The 21,638-nt window shown below is 44.0% G+C and overlaps 1 protein-coding gene and 1 long non-coding RNA gene across 3 annotated transcripts in view; one reads left to right on the forward strand and one right to left on the reverse strand.

Moving 5' to 3' along the window:
- The window catches only part of PARVA (parvin alpha), a 178,022-nt gene that overhangs the window by 92,777 nt on the left and 63,607 nt on the right, over nucleotides 1–21,638 (forward strand). For both annotated transcript variants that reach the window (XM_082476049.1, XM_082476048.1), the window contains 3 exons: nucleotides 3,212–3,301; nucleotides 3,382–3,452; nucleotides 6,579–6,681. In XM_082476049.1, the coding sequence (XP_082332175.1) occupies nucleotides 3,212–3,301; nucleotides 3,382–3,452; nucleotides 6,579–6,681 (264 nt within the window). The remainder of the gene's footprint in view (nucleotides 1–3,211; nucleotides 3,302–3,381; nucleotides 3,453–6,578; nucleotides 6,682–21,638) is intronic.
- LOC309667525 overlaps nucleotides 4,602–21,638 on the reverse strand; it is a 616,044-nt gene continuing 599,007 nt past the window's right edge. Inside the window, exon 3 of the long non-coding RNA XR_014267804.1 lies at nucleotides 4,602–4,718. This is a non-coding gene — a long non-coding RNA (uncharacterized lncRNA). The remainder of the gene's footprint in view (nucleotides 4,719–21,638) is intronic.

Raw genomic sequence — 21,638 nt, forward strand, 5'->3', positions numbered from 1 at the left:
TAATAATAGCAAATAATTACATAGCTCTTACTAGTACCAGACACTCTCTAAGTGCTTTACGTATATTAACTCATTTAATCTTCTCAACAACCCTAGGAGGTAGGCAATATTATTATCGTCCCCATTTGCAGATGAGGAAACTGAGGTATAAGAGGTTGGTGAACTTGCCCAAGGTCACATAGCTAGTAAGTGATAGAGCCTGGATTTGGCTCTAGGCAGTCTGGCTCCTCTTTGGAGACTAAGAGCAAACAAAAGAGAAAAAGTGCCAGTCTTCCCACGGCTTACATTCTGTTAAGGGGGGATAGCTAACAAACGTAGAAATAATAGTTATTTCAGATCGTGATGAGTGCTATGGAGAAAATACAATACAAGAGGGAGGCAGGGGGCTAATCAGAGGGTCCTGTAGGTCTTAGGAAGGAGTTGGGGTTTTATTCTGAGTATGATGGGAAGCCACAGGAAGGCTTAAAGCAGGAGAATGTATGATCCTGTTTATATCTTTATAGATCATTCTGACTGTGCTATAGGAAGTAGACGGGGGCGGGGAAAATGCATCAGAAAGCAGTGGGCTGGTTAGAAGGTGGTTCTGGTTATTTAGGTGAAAGATAATGGGGACCTGAACCAGGATGATGGTGGTGGAGCTGGTGAGAAGTGATTGGAATAGGGTCTAGGGTCCTGTTTTGGAGGTGGAGCCCACAAAACTTGCCGATGTATTGGCTGCAAATGGTGAGGAAAAGAAGTGAAGGGTGATTCCTCAGATTTTGGCTTGAACCCTTATGCAAATGGTAGTGCCATTTACTGAGGAGGATAAGAGTAGGGGATGAACAGGTCTTGATATAGTGTTGCTATGGTGAGGGTGAGGGTGCTGAAAATCACGAGTTCTGTTTTGGATGTGTACATTTGAGATCTCCACTAATAGACATAAGAGGAGACATTGAGTCTAGAGCTCAGGGTCAGGCCTAGGCTGGAGATTTTGTTTGTTTTTGTTTGTTTGTTTCTGGGTCTTGTTTTAATAATGGCTTGACTTCTGTTTTCACAACCCAGTGGTGCTGGGTAAAATAAAACCAATAGAGAATAAATTAGGTCAAACTTGGTGGTTTTTGTACATGAAAAATATCTAGGAAGATGCTTCATTTTTATCCTATCCCTGATTCTGTTGCCTTGAATTCAGTTTTAGATAATTAAATCCTATTAATTTTAAAAATATATAATAAAGCATACATCAGGCTGGAGATTTAAACATGGGCATCATTTGGATCTATGGGATTACCTAGGACAGCGCCATCCAACTGAATCTCCTGTGAGGAAGTCTACATTCTCACTGTCCAATGTGGTACCACTTGCCCCATGTGGACCATTGAGCACTTGAAATGTGACAGGCGCAACTAAGAAACTGAATTTTTAATTCATTTAAACGTCAGTAGCCACATGTGGTTAATGGCTACTGTATTGGACAGCACAGATGTGGCCGGGGGTGGTGGCGGGGAGTGGACACGGGAAGGAGAAATAGATGGCAGCGAGAGCTAGTCTCTTCAGTGGCCAGTAAACCCAGTCTCACACCCACACTGAAACGTGACTTTATTTCCACTGCCCGTTGCTTGCGTAGCAGTGCTTGTTAAGTAGTGGAAATCTTGCTTCTTTGTAAGAAACAGCCTGGAAAAGAAAGCAAACTGCTAGTCCTAGGAGGAGTGCTAGAAGACATTATAGAGTCTCACAGGAAGCAGTTGTTCTTCGCTGGAAAGCAAATGCAGTCCTATACCTGTAGAATCATTTAAACCTTGAAGGTGTCACTTACGTTTTTCAGTTATGTTTTTTGGGGGTGGGGGGAATTATATAGAGTGGTGGGTGTCTGTGGATTTGGAGATTCAAGATGGTGACTGGCTGATATCCCATATGAATGTCAAGATCCCACAGCAACAGGACTAAATACCAGCTTCATAATGCGAGTTGTGTCCTTTAGGGCAGAGTGGGTTTCACTCCCTTTCTTAGGCAATCTTGTTCCCTGTCCAGCTGCAACAATCAGTGAGTTTGCTAATGTGAAAGAACTCTTTGTAAGCAACTGCCTTGTGCTTAAGAGTTCTTGCAAGTATATGCTGGCAATCGGTGAGGCCATAGTCCATAAAAATAAATAAAATGGAAAGATGGGACATTGCTTTTACTAAAGGTTGATTGCAGCTGCCATATCAGCCCTTTAAGAACCCTTTGGTGATCAGTGCTTTCAGAGAAAATGGTCATTCTGTGCTTAACTGGTGCAAAGTAATTACTCAAACTGGAATTGAGTAGAGGTGAGGGGATTTGAGCCACTGCTTTTAGGAGAGGTAAAAATCCAAGGTAAGTGCTCAGCAAGGGTCCATCACACAACTGGTTTTGTGGTAGGGATTTTTATTTTTCACTAAGGCTTCATGTGAAGGTTCAGTGCATGGAGGGAGCAGGCTGGAAGTCTTTAGTGGTCATGGACCTCTTGTTATTTTTCTTGAGGACAGTGGAATCATAGATTTCTAAGATTTGGGGAGTAAGAAAGAACTTACTGGTCATCCTGCCCAGCTCTTCATGTTCAGCTGAGGGAACGGGCCTGGAGAGGTGAGGTGCCTGGCCACAGGGCCCATGACTCCTTACAGCTGAAGGGACAGGTCCAGAGCCCAGGGAGAGGCCAGAATGAGGTACTCTCAAGCAGCAGCTGGGGCCAGGTAAAGGAGGGAGGCGGGATAATCAGAAAAATACTCAGGGAAGCCGAATCAGGAGAGAAGTCAGAGGAGGGTTGAACTGAGGATGGAAATGATCTACAACATACATGTAGCCTCAACGTGGGGACCTCGTTCATCCAGTCAACAAAGAGTTGTCAGGCGCACGCGGCACCAGATGGCAAGCCCTGGAAGGAGGGACAGGCAGGAGGCAACGGCAGAGACTTAAGAGAAACTGCAGGGCCCACCTCACTTCTGTTTATCCCGAGATCATTTCCGAAAGGAGGCAGATTTCTGTGCCCTGTTTCTCCAGGAAAGCGAGTGAGGTGATGGTCAGAAGAGGTGAGATGAAGGAGACAGTTTGGTCCTTTTTAGCAAGGAGAGGCAGGAATCGGATGCAGGCTGAGCCACAGCTATAGGCTAACCTTGGTGCTTTTATTTCTCAATCCGCATTGATACGGAACACGACTGTTACGAGCCCCACCCCTCGTTGTCTGTGGGCTACAGTGTGACTCTGTGCTTCCTTCTTGCAGTGTCAGAGCTTCAGGAGGAGGGCATGAACGCCATCAACCTGCCCCTCAGCCCCATCCCCTTCGAGCTGGACCCTGAGGACACAATGCTGGGTAACGGGGTCTCTTGTTCTCTGGGTTAGCCTAATGCCTTCAGGTGGGACCACCCCGCTGACTGTCTTTTCTTTTTAAAGAGGAGAACGAAGTGCGAACAATGGTGGATCCCAACTCACGCAGCGACCCCAAACTTCAAGAACTGATCAAGGTAAGAGGAAGTTAGAAGGGGCTTCAGGTGCCTCCCAGACTCAACAGGTGTCTCTAGACCACGCACCCTGTGCAGGCACCACACGAGCCACTGCGGAGAGAATAGAAAGGCATGGCAGTCCCTGCCCACAGGCAGCTCGCGGTCCAGTAGGTGGACATCGACAAGTTAACAGAAGTGGGACATGACAAGTGCCCAACGAATGGCGTTGACCATAAGCACCGGAGAAGTTAGCGGAAATACGTTCCCATTTGCCAGGATCCTAGAGCTCACACAGTCCTTTCACCACTTTTCTCAAGGACCCTGTGAAGTAAGATCTAGTAGCGTCCCCGTTTTACATATGAGGAAACTGAGACTCAGAAAAGCCAGATGGTTTGTTTATGGTCACAGCTGAGTGGAGGAGATGGGGTTCAAACAGAAACGAATGAGATGAAATGAAATACTGTGCATAATGTACTTGGCACAGTGGCTGACAAATGGTCACCCTCAAAAAATGTTCATTTCATCCCCCTTCTGATTCCTTGTCCTGTGTCCTTCTTCTTCAGCTTCTTCAAGCTGCACTTAGAACAAAAAGGCACTGGGTGCCAGAGTGATTCGTTCAAAATGCAAATCTGAATATATCATTTTCCTGTTCAAAACCTGTATGTAGTTTCCTAAGAACTGCAGGTTGAAGCCCACAGTCCTGGGGGTGGTGTTTGAAGCCTCCATGCTCTGGCTGCCTCTTTAACCTCAGATAATCCCTGCCTGGCAACACAAGGACACCAGATCTGTTCATCTTGGCTCCCCGTACACGCCTGCGCACCGTGCTTGCTTCGCCCTGCCACCACCAGGCCTTTGGTCATGCAGTCCCTGTGCCCAGGAGCTCTACCTGCTCTTCCCCTGAAGCCAAAGTTGGGTCACGTCCTCCAGGAAGCTTTCTCTAAACCCCAGGGCTGTCACTCAGCCCCTCTGTGTGCTGCTGTGGTTCATGCATTTAGTTCTGTCACTGTAGTCACCACATGGCATTACAACTACTCATGTACTTCTCTGTCTCCTTCGCTAAATGGTGAGCTGCTTGGGGTTAAAGATTGCATCTTTTTTTCATCATTGTACACCCAGGATCCAGCACAGAGTATGACATACAGCAGGTATTAATAAATGCTGGGTGGGGGCTTCCCTGGTGGCGCAGTGGTTAAGAATCTGCCCGCCAATGCAGGGGACACGGGTTCGAGCCCTGGTCTGGGAAGATCCCACATGCCGCGGAGCAACTAAGCCTGTGAGCCACAACTACTGAGCCTGCGCGTCTGGAGCCTGTGCTCCTCAAAGGGAGAGGCCGCGACAGTGAGAGGCCCGCGCACCGTGATGAAGAGTGGCCCCCGCTCGCCGCAACTAGAGAAAGCCCTCGCACAGAAACTAAGACCCAACACAGCCATAAATAAATAAATAAATAAATAAATAAATAAATAAATAAATAAATAAATGCATGCATGCTGGGTGGGTAGATGTTGGAAGGATGGATGGATGGATGGATGGATGGTTGAGGGAGAGAGGGAGGGAGTGGGAAGGAAAGTAGGGGAAGGGGAAGAGAGGGGAGGGAAGGAGAGGGGAAGGAAGGAGGGAGGAAGGGAGCAAGGAAGCTCCTGCCTTAGGACAGTAGAACAATGTGCTTTGAAGGCACAGGGCTCCAGCCAGGGATGGAAACCTAGCCCAGCTCCCACCTGTGTAGTAAAGGCAATTACTTCTGCCAAGTCAAAGAAGTCAAACACAAAAGATGATGTTCCACATAAGTGAAATTGTCAAAAAGGCAAAACTGTAGTGGTTGCCTGAGGCCTGTGATCAGGGCAGGGGACGGAGCACAAAGAAACCAAAGGAACCTTCTTAGGGCTAGGGAACTGTTCTGTGTCTTGATTGTGGTGGTGGTTACACAACCGTGTTCAGTGACCAAAACTCATCAAACTGTGTACTTAAAATTAGTTAATTTTATTTTATATAAATAATATCTTCATAAGCAAAACAAGAGGTTAAAATTAAAAAGGCAATGGCCTTGTGCAAACTTCAGTTTCCTTACCTGATGCTACCTGCCTCTTGGGTGTTGTGTGGATTACTTGGGTGAGGCATCACCTGGAATGCCGCTGCTGGATGCCTGGTGCACGGAGGACTCCCAGGGAATGACGGGGGCCAAGATACAGACCAGGCAGGAGACTGCACAGCCCCGCTGAGAGGGAGCCTGGTGCAGGGAGGAGAGCGTGTGCTTTGGAGCGAGGTGGACAAGAGCCCAATTCCTGTCTCCGCTCACAGTTAGCTCTGTCCTTGGGCAGATACGTTTACTTCTGTGTTTGATTTCCCCTCCTGAACACAGTAACCACCTGGTCAGATGTCACAACGGGAGAGTGCTTTATTTATGAATAAAATCTGCCCTTACTGACCGTTTGGTTCTTGCCGCATGTAATTTTTTTTTTTTTTTTTTTTTTGGCTACTCTGCACGGCATGCGGGATCTTAGTTCCCCGACCAGGGATTGAACCCATGCCCCCTGTAGGGGAAGCGCAGAGTCCTAACCAGTGGAAGCGCGGAGACCACCAGGGAATTCCTGTAATTCTTTTCTACCACCTAGTGTGGGAGGTATCTTCAACCTCAGTTATAGAGGTGGGGAATCAGAGGCTCAGAGCAGATAGCTAGCTTGCCTTAGATTCATAGGTCACAGAGGTACACACACAGAGGTCCATGGATGACAGAGGTACACACACACACACACAGATGTCCATAGATCCCAGAGATGTGCAAATTAATTAGTAGGTAAAGTGGGATTTTCAACCTCAGTTTGCATAACTCCAAAGCCCATACTCTTGCCGGTACAAAACCACACAGCCAAGCACTGTGCGAACGTTGCTTGCCATTCGGGGAAGGAATGGTAGCAGCCAGAGGTATTAGCAGAGACACTGGTGCCATCAGCACTAGAAGAGCTCATACCTGAAAGTTAACAGGGCCACTGGGGCTCCCAGTCACAGCTTGTCCACATACTGGGTCATTTGGATAGTTTTGTTCCTTTCAAAATCTGAAGTTCATTTAAATTTTAACTGTCCAGGATGAGAAAGATGTTCTATAAGAAAATACCCCATGACTCTTCTCTTATTCTCCCTCTCTCTGTGTAGGTATTAATTGACTGGATTAATGATGTTTTGGTTGGAGAAAGAATCATTGTGAAAGACCTGGCTGAAGATTTATATGATGGCCAAGTCCTGCAGAAGCTTTTTGGTAAGAGGAGAGTTGAATATTGCAGTGGGTGTCTTTAATCTCCTGGTTTAGAGTTGTTCTCCGTCCACAGCAGTCCACCTGGAATGGAATAGGAATGGGTCCTGCGTGGGATAACAGATCAGTTAGATGTCCTCTTGGGATGTTTTACATGAACGCATTGCAAAGGGAGTCTTTGTGACCAGATGGGGCTACTCCCCCTCACAGCCGAGGGTCAGCAGCATGGAAAGACTCCACCGTACACTGGAATACATGCCTCGCCCTCTCCAGAAAATTGTGCTCCTGTGACCTCTGTAGGTCTATTTACATGTGTGTGGAGATGCATGTATGTGTTTGTGTACCGCTCTCCTATGGACCTGTGTGTATGTATGTGTGTTTGTGTGTGTATGTGTACCTCTGTGATCTATGGCCCCGTGTGTTTGTGTGTGTGTGTGTGTGTGTGTGTGTGTGTGTGTGTGTGTGTGTGTGTGTGTGTGTGTGTGTTCCTCTGCGTATCTCTCTCTAGGTTGGTGCAAGTATGCACTTTATGATGCTTGGCCCCTGTGCGTCTCCAGGTAACTTGCATCTGGAAGGGTATGTGTCCCTGTACCCATTCATAGCTGTTGTGTGAAAGTGTGGAGGAGGCGGGGACGGGAGACTTCAGGGTGAGCTTGGTGATGACAGATTCAACTTGACTGGATTTGGACTTCCCCTCTCTGCGCCCCACTTTCTCTCATCCTAACCACTGCCCCAAGTTCTAGACTTTCATTCTTAGCTGCCCACTCCACTCGGCACCTCCACCTGCGTGCACCTCACGCTGAGCTCATCTACTTTCCTGAAGATGTTCCTGCCCCTCTGAGTGACTAGAACCCCTTCCCTCTTCCTTGCCCCCCCATGGCTGTGGGGCGGGGCAGGGGGGTCTCCAAGGCCCGTTTCTTGCTCAGAATTCTCTCCCGCATCCCTCCTCCCTGCAATTTTCACTTGTCTGAACTGTTGAAACAATTTCCCAACTCACCTCTTTGCTTCGCATCTCACCTCCCCCAACCCGTTCCCCACACAGCTAGCTGAGGAATCTTCTTCAATTGCAAGTCTCATCTTGCCAGTACTCACTCTCCCCTACCTGTGGGACAAAGTCCAGGCCTATTAGTACAACATTCAAGACATTTCATCATCCGATCCCCAGCTGTCTTGTCAGCCTCACCTCTGACCACTCGCACACGTGGCTCATGCATGTAAAGTGCTTAGAACAGCACCTGATGCACAGTGAGTGCCCAGTCAGTGTCTTTCGTCATTTCCTTGGTGGTTTTGTTATGTTTATGAACACCATCACCACATTATGACATACGCCGGGCATATTCTCACCTCTCTACTTTTGCACTTGCTATTCCTTCTGCCTCTAGGGCCCTTCTTCCTCCTTTATCCACCGAGGCAAACCATTATTGCTCATCCTTCCAATCTCTACAGTCAACTGAACGTGCCTCCCTCTCATGCCCCTCACAACCCAGTCACATGTGGAAGAGAGAGTCATGCTGTCGTCTGTGTTCCCTCAGAAATAGATGCACACACATGTATACATAACATGCATGTCTTTATTACATGGATACACATGCATGTACATAACATACATGCCTTTATTATATAGATACACATAGACATATACATAACATATGTGCCTTTGTTATATAGATATGCTCAGACGTATACATAACATACGTGCCTTTGTTATATAGATACACAGACGTATACATAACATAATGCTTTATTATATAGACACATACAGACATGTATACATAATATACATGGCTTTATTATTATAGCATATTCCATGTTGTTTGTAGCTGTTTACGTAAGTGTATGTGGGCTTCTCAAGGAAAGGAACCTCTTCGCATTTATTTATCCAGTCTTCTCCAGTACTAACATGTTGCCCAGCACTTAATCAATGTATATTGAATGAATGAATGAATAATATAAAATCTAGTAATTTCTAGGAAGCTAAGCCGATTCGGTACTCAAACGTCAATATTAATGAGTGTTCATATCTAAAGGCTTGTAAATGCAACTGAACACGGAGAGGAATGAGACATCTTTGGCACATGCAGATGTGAAAAAGCCGTGAGCCTCACTGAGTATCTCTCCTAGTGACTATAGCTTTTAACCCCGCCAGCAAATTTCTAGTCAGGATCTGAAACTGTCTGGAAGCGTTCTACGCTGGGCTTTGAAAGCAGGGGTGGAACATGGCTGTGCAGTGATGGAACGTGGTCATGAGCAATCTCACCTCCGGGGATGGTTACAAAACTGTCCAGCATCATCCGTGCCGCCCCAAGTCAGGCATCAAGTACAGTCAGGTTAGATCATCTCAGATCTCAATGTTCATGTTGAAAATGTGATTCACAGCGGAGGTGATGCCTCTTTTGTCAACTTAAGTGTAGAACCGTCGTAGGTCTAAGGCTAGACATACACATTCAAAAGCTACAGGCAGAGTACCCAGTGGAGAGAACTAGTTTGCAGTTGAAAATATGTGTCAGGAACTCCTGGGAGGAATCAGTCTGGAGACGGAGTTTTGGGTGACCCCTGTGACCTTGAGTTCCCCTCTGGCTATTTTTCTTTCCTCTTTCCCAACCACGTTTCTCAAAATAATGTTTGGCACTCCCTGTTCTGCTTTCCCACCACTGAGCATTCACTCCTTAGGTACAGGCTGGGTGCCACCGCCTTCCCATCAACTTTTCCTTCCCAGGTCACCAGTGTCAATTGAGAGCTCTTCTTACGCGGTGGCATTTGACATTACTGAACATCTCACCCCCCCTACCCCAGCCTGACGGTTTCTGTGACCTCATGCTCCTCGGGTCCTCTTCCACCTCTGACACCCACTTCTCAGTCCTCCTCGTCTGTTCTTCTTTCTGTAATGGTTGGGGTTCCTCCACCTTCCATCCTTGGCCCCCTTCTCTTTTTCTTTCATACCCTCTTCCTGGGTGATTTCATCCACACCTATAGTTTCAACCATCAGCTATATGATCATCATTCTCAGGTCTCTATCTCTGGAATGGCTTTCTCTTTGAAGCTGTAAGTAAGGTTATCTTTCACCTGCCCACCTGGCTGTCACACAGGCACCTATAACCAGCCTGCCCCAAACTGAGCTTATCTTCCTCCTCCCCAAGCCCAATCTGTTTTCCACCTTGAGGAATGCTATTATGACCACAGATTACAAACCTGGGGGTCATCGTGGGTAGCTCCTTCTTCTTCCCTCATCTTCTGTTACTCACAGTTCTGACAACTGTGTTCCCATATATATGTGTGTGTGTGTGTCAAACCGTCCCATTTGTTTTTTGTTTTTTTTTTGATAAATTTATTTATTTATTTATTTATTTTTGGCTGAGTTGGGTCTTCGTCTCTGTGCGAGGGCCCTCTCTAGTTGCGGCAAGTGGGGGCCACTCTTCATCACGGTGCGCGGGCCTCTCACTATCGCGGCCTCTCTTGTTGCGGAGCACAGGCTCCAGACGCGCAGGCTCAGTAGTTGTGACTCACGGGCCCAGCTGCTCCGTGGCATGTGGGATCTTCCCAGACCAGGGCTTGAACCCGTGTCCCCTGCATTGGCAGGCAGATTCTCAACCACTGTGCCACCAGGGAAGCCCCAAACCGTCCCATTTCTTAATCAGTTAGTACACGTGCAGCACTTGGAGAAGTGCCTGGCTCACTGTGTGCTAGGTCAGGGGTGGCTTTCAACAATATTTTCCAGCCCCACTGCTTCCTCCTTAGCTCAGAACCTCATCATTTGTCTTAACTTCTCTGGCTCCAAAATCCTTTTCTCACATTAAGCTGTTTCCTGCCTTGGTAGCACTCTGAAGTTCTCCCAGATCTTCTTTATATTTCACTATTTGTCTTAACACTTAAACCCATAGCCCATTTGTCAGTGTTTCTTTAAAACTTTTTTATTTTGAACTGATTTTATTTACTTATTTTTTTAATGTTATTTATTTTTGGCTGCGTTGGGTCTTCTTTGCTGTGTGTGGGCTTTCTCTAGTACCTGCGAGCAGGGGCTACTCTTCGTTGCGGTGCGCGGGCTTCTCATCGCGGTGGCTTCTCTTGTTGCGGAACGCGGGCTCTAGGCACACAGGCTTCAGTAGTTGTGGCACACGGGCTCGATAGTTGTGGCTTGTGATCTCTAGAGGGCAGGCTCAGTAGTTGTGGCACACGGGCTTAGCTGCTCTGCGGCAGGTGGGATCTTCCCGGACCAGGGCTCGAACCCGTGTCCGCTGTATTGGCAGGCAGATTCTTAACCACTGCGCCACCAGGGAAGCCCCTTGAACTAATTTTAGACTTATAGTAGAGCTGCAGAGACAGTCCAGGGAGTTCCCGCCTCCCCTCACTCAGCTTCCTCTAATGTTAGCATCTTACCAACCATAGGGCAAGCATCAAAACTAAGAAATTAACCTCGGGCTTCCCTGGTGGGACAGTGGTTAAGAATCCACCTGCCAATGCAGGGGACACGGGTTTGAGCCCTAGTCCGGGAAGATCCCACATGCTGCGGAGCAGCTAAGCCCGTGCGCCACAACTACTGAGCCCACGCGCCACAACTACTGAAGCCTGCGTGCCTAGAGCCCGTGTTCCACAACAAGAGAAGCCACCGCAATGAGAAGCCCGCGCACCGCAACAAAGAGGAGACCCTGCTCGCTGCAACTAGAGAAAGCACGCACGCAGCAACGAAGACCCAATGCAGCCAAAAACAAAAAAATAAAAGTGAATAAATTTTTTTAAAAAAGAAATTAACCTCAGGACAATGCTTAATTGAATCACAGGATTTATTTGGATTTCACCAGTTTTTACATTCATGTCCTTTCTCAGTTCTAGGAGGTAACCCAAGATGGCCCATTACATTCAGTTGTCACATCTCCTGTGTCCCCTCCTGTTTGGGATAGTCTTTCCTGTCTTTCATGACCTTGGTGCTTTTGAAGCGGACTGGTTAGTTATGTTGCAGAATCTCCCCCAGTTTGGGTCTGTCTGATGTATTCTCACGATTAGAGTAAGGTGATATGTTTTGGGGAAGGACACCATGGAGTTGATGTATCCTCAGGGCATCATATCAGGGCAGACACGATGTTAACATGTCTTATCACTGCTGATGTTAACATTGACCACTCGGTTAAGGTGGTGTCTGCCAGATTCCTTCACTGTTAAGTTGCTATTTTTCTCTTTGTTATTAATTTATTTGTGGGGAGATACTTTAAGACTCTGCAAATATCTTGCTTCTCCTTACACTCCTCCCACTAATTGTAATTGGTGGAGCATGTCTGCCAGTTATTACCGTGGTGGCCTAGTGGAGGTTTTCTATTTTTCTATTTTCCTATTCCTTCACATTTATTAATTGGAAGTCTTCTGTAAGGAAGAGTTGTCCCTTGTCCCCCATTTACTTATTTATTTACATCAGTATGGATACAAAGATACTTATTTTATACTTTAGGTTATTATCAATATTATCATTATTCATGTTTTGCTCATATACTTCCCACTTTGACCACTAGGAGCTCTTTCAGGTTGGCTCCTGGGCACTTCCTGGACATGCTGCCCCATATTTTTTCTTAGCACTTCTTTACTTTCTCATATCATAAGATGCTCCAGGCTCATCTTATATTTCACTTTTACTCTGGCCCTAGAATCAACTACTTCTCCAAGGAGCCCCAGTTTCTTTTATTAGAGAATGGTGTTTAGAAATCAGTATCTGGGCACATTACTTGGTGTTTTTAACTGGCTACCTATCACACAAATAAACATCCATGTGTAGGTACGGTACTATTACCTGGTGGTACTAAGATGAAGCAGGCATGATCGTTTCCAGAAATTCAGCTTCAAATTGTACTGGGGCTGGGCATGGAGAGTAGGAGGGGGCTGAGTTTGGGATTAGTAAACTAACTATGAAATACTGGCATTTAGAAAAAAATTAAAATGGCATAGCGACCTTCAGGAGTCCAGATATGCCGAGTCACATCTCGGGAGCAGGATATGGACCTGGAATCCGGGAAGCCATGCTGATGACATCATGGAGCAAGGACTCAACCCAGAAATGAGCAAGATGCCAAGGCAGGGACCTCTGGGCCAGAGGTGCGTGTGTGTCATTGTTAGGGTGAAGTTCTGAAGAGTTGAGCATCCCTGAGATGACAGGTGGACCGTCTGGCGGGGTGCTCTCTGATCGTGAGCTCTGAGAGGGCGGCATCATACCTGCTGCTCCTCTGTGTGGCCAGATGCTACTTGCTCAGCATCAGTGCCCGGTCTACTTGCCCTTCTGAGTCCCTAGGCAAGTCTGGGAAATGCTTCTCGTGCAGGCTCCTCCAGGTCCTTCTTTCTGAGCTGCCTAGCCCAGCTGCCCACTGCTGCCTCTGTTCTCTGCGTCTTCCCTCTTGCCCTGGCAGCATATCTGAGTTGAGGTTTTCCTGAAAGCAGATGCTGAAACAAGGACTTGAGTGGAGGAAGTTTATGTGAGGGGTGATCTTAGAAAGTACAAGTGAGCAAGTGGGGAATGTAAGAGAGGAAGAGAGAGACACCATTCAGGGTGCATTGATAAGGATGACAGCTCTGTTTGCAACCAGGGCTCAGGGCTGCGGGGGTCCCTCTGAGAAACAAGGTGACACCACCCCTCAATCACCCTACTCAGGACAGGGAGCAGGGACATTTACCCTATGGCTCCCATCACTGTGTGGTTGAGGATTGTGTAGGAATTAAGAACCCCTGGATTGTACTCCTGGTAGAGAAGGCGAGCGCTTCGGGGCCGGAGATAGGAAACGTCAGCTTGCTGAGAGCTGCCTGCCGCGGCAGGTGAATGCAGGGAACTCAGGGAAGGGGTATCAGCATCATCCAGGAAGACCAGAGGGTGCAACTTCTACTTTAAGGACTGCTCCTCCCGACACTGGCCATTTCTCTGTACCATTGGTGTCGCCGCCTGGGAAAAGTCAGATGCTGGCCACTTTGGCCTGCCTCTTTATGGTGCCCACCCCCATCCTCTCATGACAATGGCTCCAGCCCTTTCCAAACCTCAGAACAAAAACTTCCCACCCCCAAGAATGAAGAGGAAGTTTCTCCCTAGCCCCTGACGGAAATTCACCTCATCTTTTATCCCAGGATTAGCCTCTTCTCAGGGCGACTGATAGATGCAATATCCTCAGTTCCCCCGGGTATTCTTTTACCCCAGTGCACCAATAACAAAGTCCCAGAATGGTTTGAAGTTGGGACACATTTCCCAGGGTCTCAGCATGCAGGTGCATCCATGGTCACCTTGCTATATTTGCATCCCCAACATCACATCCCCTAGGCGGTAGATGTGACTGAGTGAGAAAGGCGGGAGGCAAAGGATTCTAGGGAAATGCCTATCCCAGGTCATCATTTCATTTGACCATGGACTGCTGCCTGTTTCCTATTGAGGTTTCCTGACTTGGGACAGCTCTGCAATTTGCCTTATGGCATGTTAGATTCCCCTGATCCTAATCTTTGAACATGTGCGTGTAACTGGGAACAGAAAAGGCCTTTTCTGAGGGATGGAAGTCATAAGGCTCTCCCTTCTGGTTTTCGCAATAACATATGACTGAAACAGGGTATGTTCTTCGGGCATGAGACCAGGAAGGGTCCCTTGGACATAAAGGCTCTGCAGGAGGGTTTTTTGTTTTGTGTTGGGTATGTGTGTGTAGTTCGTTTTCCCTGGTAGACCCTAAAGAGTACATCTTACACTGACCTTAATCTAGTCAATTAATATTCGTCAAGCAATAGCCATTTAATTTGCTATGTCCTACTGCTGAGTTTAGGGATATGGATGTAAATACATCACAGCACTGCCTTTAGGTAGCTCACAACCTGGTACTATGAAGGGCTGTGGGCTGTCAAGTTGAAGATTTGGAAAGGCATCATGAAAGAGGCGGCATTTTGAATCAGGCCTTCTGGAAGGAGCAGAGTTTCAGCCAGATGAAGGAAGACAAGAACATTCTAGTAAAAAATGTTGCTGGTAAGCACCTGTGGATTTCAGTGTGAGTGGAGAGAGAGTGTTATAGAGACAGGAGCACATGGGTAGGTGACCATCAGCATTGGTTGAGTGGGGTGTGGGGCTAACAAAGAAGATGGGAACCAGCACCCAGACCTTGGTTTCTAACACTGGTCTCCAATAATAGAAACCAGGGCTTCTGGAGTATCAGCAGACTCTAGGACTGGAGCAGGGCATACAGATGAGCCTGGAGCATCTTGCAGTGCCAAAAAGAGGCACTAAGGGAAAAAAATATATCTATGGGGCAGCATGTTGAAAGTGTTCAGGGCCCATCTGAGAGAGCTCCCAATGGCTAAAGGTGGAAATTTGAGCAAGAAGATGAGTAACGATAATATTGGATTATAACCCAAAGTCTAAAATAAATATCCTTAAGTCCATATTGATATCAATAAATAGCTGAATAAATAAATGAGAGAGAAGAGACAAATCTTCTTTACAGAGTAATTTCAAATAAGTTATTAATTTATAACTCCTTCAAGGAAGTAGAAGTTAACTCCCCATCCCTGAAGTGGACTGGATTTAGTGTCTGGCTTCCAATGATTAGTGTATGGAGTGGAGGAACCTCGTACAGACACTACTTTGGCCAAATCAAAGTTAGCGTCACCATTGATAAGTCACGTTGATAGCATGTGCCCTTGATAGGATGCGATGAAAAGGGCACTTCACCTCTGTGGTCTTCCTCTCCAAAATCCCCAGTCTAACCATGAGAAAAATATAGGAAAAACTCAGTACTCTTCAAAACTGTCAAGGTCTTGAAAAACCAGGCATCTCTGAAAAAATGATCCTAGAACAGAGGACATGAGGTAGGTAATGACGAATAGGTGTGAATGGAAAAAGGATGTTAAGGAAAAACTAGTGAAACCCAAATAAATATGGAGTTTAGTTAATAGTCATGTACTAATGTCAGTTCATTAGTTGTGACAGATGTACTGTAGTAATGTAAGAGGTTAACAATAGGTGAACCTGGATTTAGGATATGTAGGAACTATCTGAACTGCCATTTCAGCTTTTCTATAAATCTAAAAACTATTCTAAAATGATAAATTTGTTTAAAGAAAGATGAGCTTGCATTATAGAGGACCTTGCAGTAAAAATTTTAGACTATATTCAGTGCCCAGTGGTAACTGCTGATGGCTTGTGAGCAAAACACCATGATCAGAAATAGGAGCAGCAGGAGGGTTGCTCAGAGGCAGTAGAGGAAATGCCAGCAAAGCATCCTTTTATAAGATAGTAATGGTGTCGAACTAGAGGAGTGGCAGTATAGATGGGGAAAAGCTTTAAGAGAACCTAGTGATGTAGGGAATGAGCAGCTGAAGTAAACCAGGCTGACCCTAAGTGATGGATGTTAAATAGGGATGATTCCATGAGTCCCTGGAAGAGCAGCATCTTGAAGGGTTTGGTCATATTGGTTTTGAGAGTCGCTTCCCTACACCCAAAAAAGTACTTAGGCTGAAGTAGCAGCTATGCTAAAATTGAAAGAGGAATGAAGAGAAAGATAGGAGATCTGAGTTCCAATCCTGGTTCTGCCACTAAAACATTTCTCTGCAGCTCAGGTCACTCTTCTGTAAAACCAGGAAGATGGTCTGTGCAACTGTACAGCTGAGCTGTTCAATACAATACCCACTAACCACATGTAGCTATTAAAAGTAATTAAAATTAAAAATTCCTTTACTTAGTCACACCAGCTACATTTCAAATGCTCCCTAGCCAAATGTGTCTAGTGGCCACCATATTGAATAGTGCAGAAATGAGCATTTCCATCATAGCAGAAAGTTCTTTTGGACAGCACTGCCCTAGGTATTGCTGTGATAGTCACTGATTCTAAGATAATTGAAGATAATGTATACTGGTATTCTTAAGCTGGACGAGATATTTTCTGGTCTCTGAAAAACTCAAAAGCTGCATGAAAGTCTTTTTATTCTTATTCTTTTGTTTATAAGTAGTAGAGAAGCTCCCTAGAGTGTGTTACTAAGTAAAAAAAGTATGGTGCAGTACTGTGTGTATATATATGTCACTGTGCGTGTGCATTAAGAGACACATCTAATGATTGAGTATGTAGAGAATATCTCTGGTAAGTCACAATAAACTCTCTATGGTGTGGAACTAGGGAACTTGGGACTGCAATAGGAAGAGGGGACTTAATTCTCACAGCTTGAAGTTTTTCCATGTTTGTATATTCTCACTTTTATAAAACATGGTAGAGTACATATGTAAATTTCAGTAGCAAAACTGAATCTATCGGTGGATGTCAAATAATACTTCATACATTTCAACAGCTATCCCAAGTAAAATAGGAAGAAAAGGAAACCACCTAAATATGATAAAGACCATTTATAGAAAACCTAACAGTGAACACATTACATAGTGAAATATCAAAGACATGGTATTAGGAACAAGTCAGAGATGATGGCTATCATCACAATTATAAGTGTTTTGGCTATACAAGCTAATGTCGTAAGATAAGGAAATAGATTTTCAGGTTGAACATTATGGCTAACTAAATGTTCAAGCAAATCCTCTTGGTCTGCATAGTTTAAAAATCTGGATAAGCCTTAACAAATATATTTTTGTATTGCATGGCTAAGCTGGGGGAGGAAAGGGAAGGAAATCCTACTGATGCCAAAAACAACAAGGAAGTGTAAATCCAGTAAAATAAGTGTTAATTTCTAATGGCCTAATTAGCCTGAGGTTTAATGGTTCACACTTACAGGGCCAAGACACAAAGCCTGAAGTCTGAAAGGAAGGGGAATTGAATCAGAGACCCCTGAATAGAGCCAGTGTCTCTGAAGGGTAGCACTTTCAGTGGGTAAAGTAAAACAATCTTGTTCCACAGAGAGGGGCAGTAAGGATAAATGTCTATCTCAGCCTTGGATATGAATGGAACAGGACAAAGAAGAAGTCTGCACTGATAATTCCTTATCATCAAATGTCTGTACTCACACAGATTTTAGGACTAGGATTCACAGTACTTATGTGGCTTTAAATGCCCCAAGCTGAAAATGTAGTTAAAAGTTGTTCCAAGTTATTAGTGTTCCCCAAGGCAGAAGGGAACATATGCCTCTTTAAAGGAATGAACTTTAAACCCAGGCCACAAAAAATTCCCAGAGATAAAATTCCAAGGCAAATGAGCTCAAAATCAGAAATCAACAAACACATGAAAGGAAGCCACCACGGGCAGCATCAACCAAAACAATAAACTGCAGGTTCATCCCACAAATGCTATGGATATTAGCAATTGATCAGTTATGGAATAGAAAATATATTTAATATGTCAAAATAAAAGTTTTAAGACTATTGAAAGGATGATAAAAGAACAAGTAACTATCAAAATTGGACAGGCAGATATGAGAGAACTAAATAGAACTTCTAGAAATGGGAAAAAATGGAATAATGAAATTAGAAACCTCAATGGATTAGATGCAACTGAAGAAGGAATTGATGAGCTGGAAGATGGCATTGAAGAAATTACCCAGAATGCAGTATTAGAAAGACAATGGAGTGGAAAGTGAGAATTAAAAGACATAGAGATTAAGAAAATCCAACATATGGCTAATTGGAATTCTAGCAGGAGAAAAGAAAGAGAATGGAGTATAGTCAATATTTAAAGACATAATGAATTAAAAATTTTCAAAATTGGTGAAAGATATGAAGTCTCATATTCAGGAATCTCAGGGAATCCCAAACAGGATAATTAACAAGAAAACTTCATAATGATACCTAAGAACACTGAAGACAAAGAAAAGATTAAAAGCAGAGAGAAAAAAAGAGATTACCTGTAAAGGGACAACAGACTGAAAGCTGTCTTTCCTCAGGAACAATCAAATCCCAAAGCTTTTGGAATGATATTTTCAAAGTGCAGAAAAAATATTGTTAACTTACAGGTTTATATCCAGGAAAAAAAAAAAAAAACACCAAAAAACCTTTATTTTAAAAATGGGGGGCTTCCCTGGTGGCGCAGTGGTTGAGAGTCTGCCTGCTAATGCAGGGGACACGGGTTTGCGCCCTGGTCTGGGAGGATTCCCGCATGCCGCGGAGCAATTAGGCCCGTGAGCCACAACTGCTGAGCCTGCGCGTCTGGAGCCTGTGCTCCGCAACAAGAGAGGTCACGATAGTGAGAGGCCTGCGCACCGCGATGAGGAGTGGCCCCCGCTTGCCGCAACTAGAGAAAGCCCTAGCACAGAAACGAAGACCCAACATAGCAATCAATCAATCAATCAATAAATCTTTAAAAAAAAAATGGGGAAAAAAGGCATTTTAAGCAAACATGAAGTGAGAGGGTTTACTACCAAAAGACCCTCACTAAAAGGAGTTTCTAAAGGGTGTTCTCCACAAAGAAGGAAAGTGAACCCCCCCCCCAAAAAAGATCTGAAATGCAGCAAAAAATGAAGATAGAATCAGAATCCCAGACAACTAAGGCACTTAAGTCAGGAAGAGTGATTTGAGTTAGACTGTGCTGAGGTTCTTGTATTATTTAGTATGTGAATAAAGAGACTAATTAACTTAGGACTCTGTTAAGTTAAATACATATGATAAATTTTCTAGGGAAGCCACTAAGATAATAAAACAGTGTATAACCTCCCTACTTTTAATGGGGAGAAAATGAAATGAGAGGGAATAGAAACCTTAATCTAAGAAGCAACAAGGATGGAAGCAGGACATAAAGAATCAGAAAAGTAGAGTAGTAGAAAGTTTAAAATAAGTTGGTAGACGTGAATCCAAGTATATTCGTAAAGGCAATCAATGTAAATTAGCTTTATCCATTTAAAAGACAAAGATCGTCAGATTAGATAACAAAATAAAATCTTGCTGTATGCTCTTTACTAGAGATAGTGTTAGTACCATGAAGACACAGAAGGGTTGAAAGAAAAAGAATGGAAGTAATCATATACACTAGACTAATACTAATTAAAAGAAAGCTGGTGTAACTATTTTAACATCAAATGAAATAGACTAAGGCAAAAAGCATCACTTCAGTGAATCTCTACATATTAATGAGACTAAAATTACTAGGAAAATATGGACATTTTAAACCTAACACACTTTTGTGCATTAAATATATAAAAATTAAAAATGTCAGTCAGAATTACAAGAAGTTGACAAATCTGCCATTACATATTTCTCTTAATAACACATTAAGGAAAAAGTTCATAAGGCTAGAGAAGATGTGGACAATGTAATTAACCAGCAACACCCCCAAACTGGAATATTCTCATTCTTTTCAACTGTATGGAACACTTAACAAAATTTGCTTATGTCCATAAAGTAAGTCTCAACAAGTTATCATACAGACCAAATTCTTTGACCATGATGCAATAAAAAAAATGTCTTTTAAACTGACCATCTCCATGTTTCTGGAAACAAAAATATAATAACTTAGAATTTCTTATACTGGATGGAGTATTTTATGTATTCTAATTCTTTGAAGGGTAGTTACATTAATATAGTATGATATATATGACAACTCTGTTAGAACATCTCAGTCCTTCTATCATTCAGAATAATTGAGTTTATTCTGCCCTATCTTGATACTTCAGAACTTTTTGAACACTGTTTCATTGTTTCAAAAGCATATTTGGATGCTAACTTCAAAAACAACTGAAAGATTCACAAAATAATCCTACCTGAGAAAATTTTCCAAATAGCATCCTATTTCAAAATCATGCCTAGTACTTTATAACAATTTAAACTAATGATGAACAATTTGCAGAACTATAAAAACATGAGAGAAGCAATTTCTGGGAAGAATAAAAAAAATTTTATCAATAGAAAGTTATCACAAAGCTAGCTGAAATTAGCTGAATAAAGAAAATGAGGAGACTACAGGTCCTTTGATGGGGCTAATGGGAGACTCTGGGAGGGATCACACCATGGAGTACTTCCCAGAAATTCTGCTGCCGGTGTCCTTGTCCCCACGGTGAGCCACAGCTTTCCCCCACCTCTGCAGGAGACACTCCATCACTAGCAGAAGCTCCATATGCATTGAATTGAAAATACCTTCTTTCAGAAGCAAGAACTACAATCCTGCAGCCTGTGGAACAAAACCCACATTCACAGAAAGATAGACAAGATGAAAAGGCAGAGGGCTATGTACCAGATGAAGGAACAAGATAAAACCCCAGAAAAGCAACTAAATGAAGTGGAGATAGGCAACCTTCCAAAAAAAGAATTCAGAATACTGATAGTGAAGATGATGCAGGACCTCGGAAAAAGAATGGAGGCAAAGATCAAGAAGATGCAAGAAACGTTTAACAAAGACCTGGAAGAATTAAAGAACAAACAAACAGAGATGAACAATACAATAACTGAAATGAAAAATACACTAGAAGGAATCAATAGCAGAATAACTGAGGCAGAAGAACGGATGAGTGACCTGGAAGACAGAATGGTGGAATTCACTGCTGTGGAACAGAATAAAGAAAAAAGAATGAAAAGAAATGAAGACAGCCAAGAGACCTCTGGGACAACATTAAAAGCAACAACATTCTCATTATATGGGTCCCAGAAGGAGAAGAGAGAGAGAAAGGACCAGAGAAAATATTTGAAGAGATTATAGTTGAAAACTTCCCTAACATGGAAAAGGAAATAGCCACCCAAGTCCAGGAAGTGCAGAGAGTCCCAGGCAGGATAAACCCAAGGAGAAACACGTCGAGACAAATAGTAATCAAATTGGCAAAAATTAAAGACAAAGAAAAATTATTGAAAGCAGCAAGGGAAAAACGACAAATAATATACAAGGGAACTCCCATAAGGTTAACAGCTGATTTCTCAGCAGAAACTCTACAAGCCAGAAGGGAGAGGCATGACATATTTAAAGTGATGAAAGGGAAGAACCTACAACAAAGATTACCCAGCAAGGATTTCATTCATATGCGATGGAGAAATCAAAAGCTTTACAGACAAGCAAAAGCTAAGAGAATTCAGCACCACCAAACCAGCTCTACAACAAATGCTAAAGGAACTTCTC

This window comes from Balaenoptera physalus (assembly GCF_965194825.1).
Source record: "Balaenoptera physalus genome assembly, chromosome: 10".
Classification (NCBI taxonomy): domain Eukaryota; kingdom Metazoa; phylum Chordata; class Mammalia; order Artiodactyla; family Balaenopteridae; genus Balaenoptera; species Balaenoptera physalus.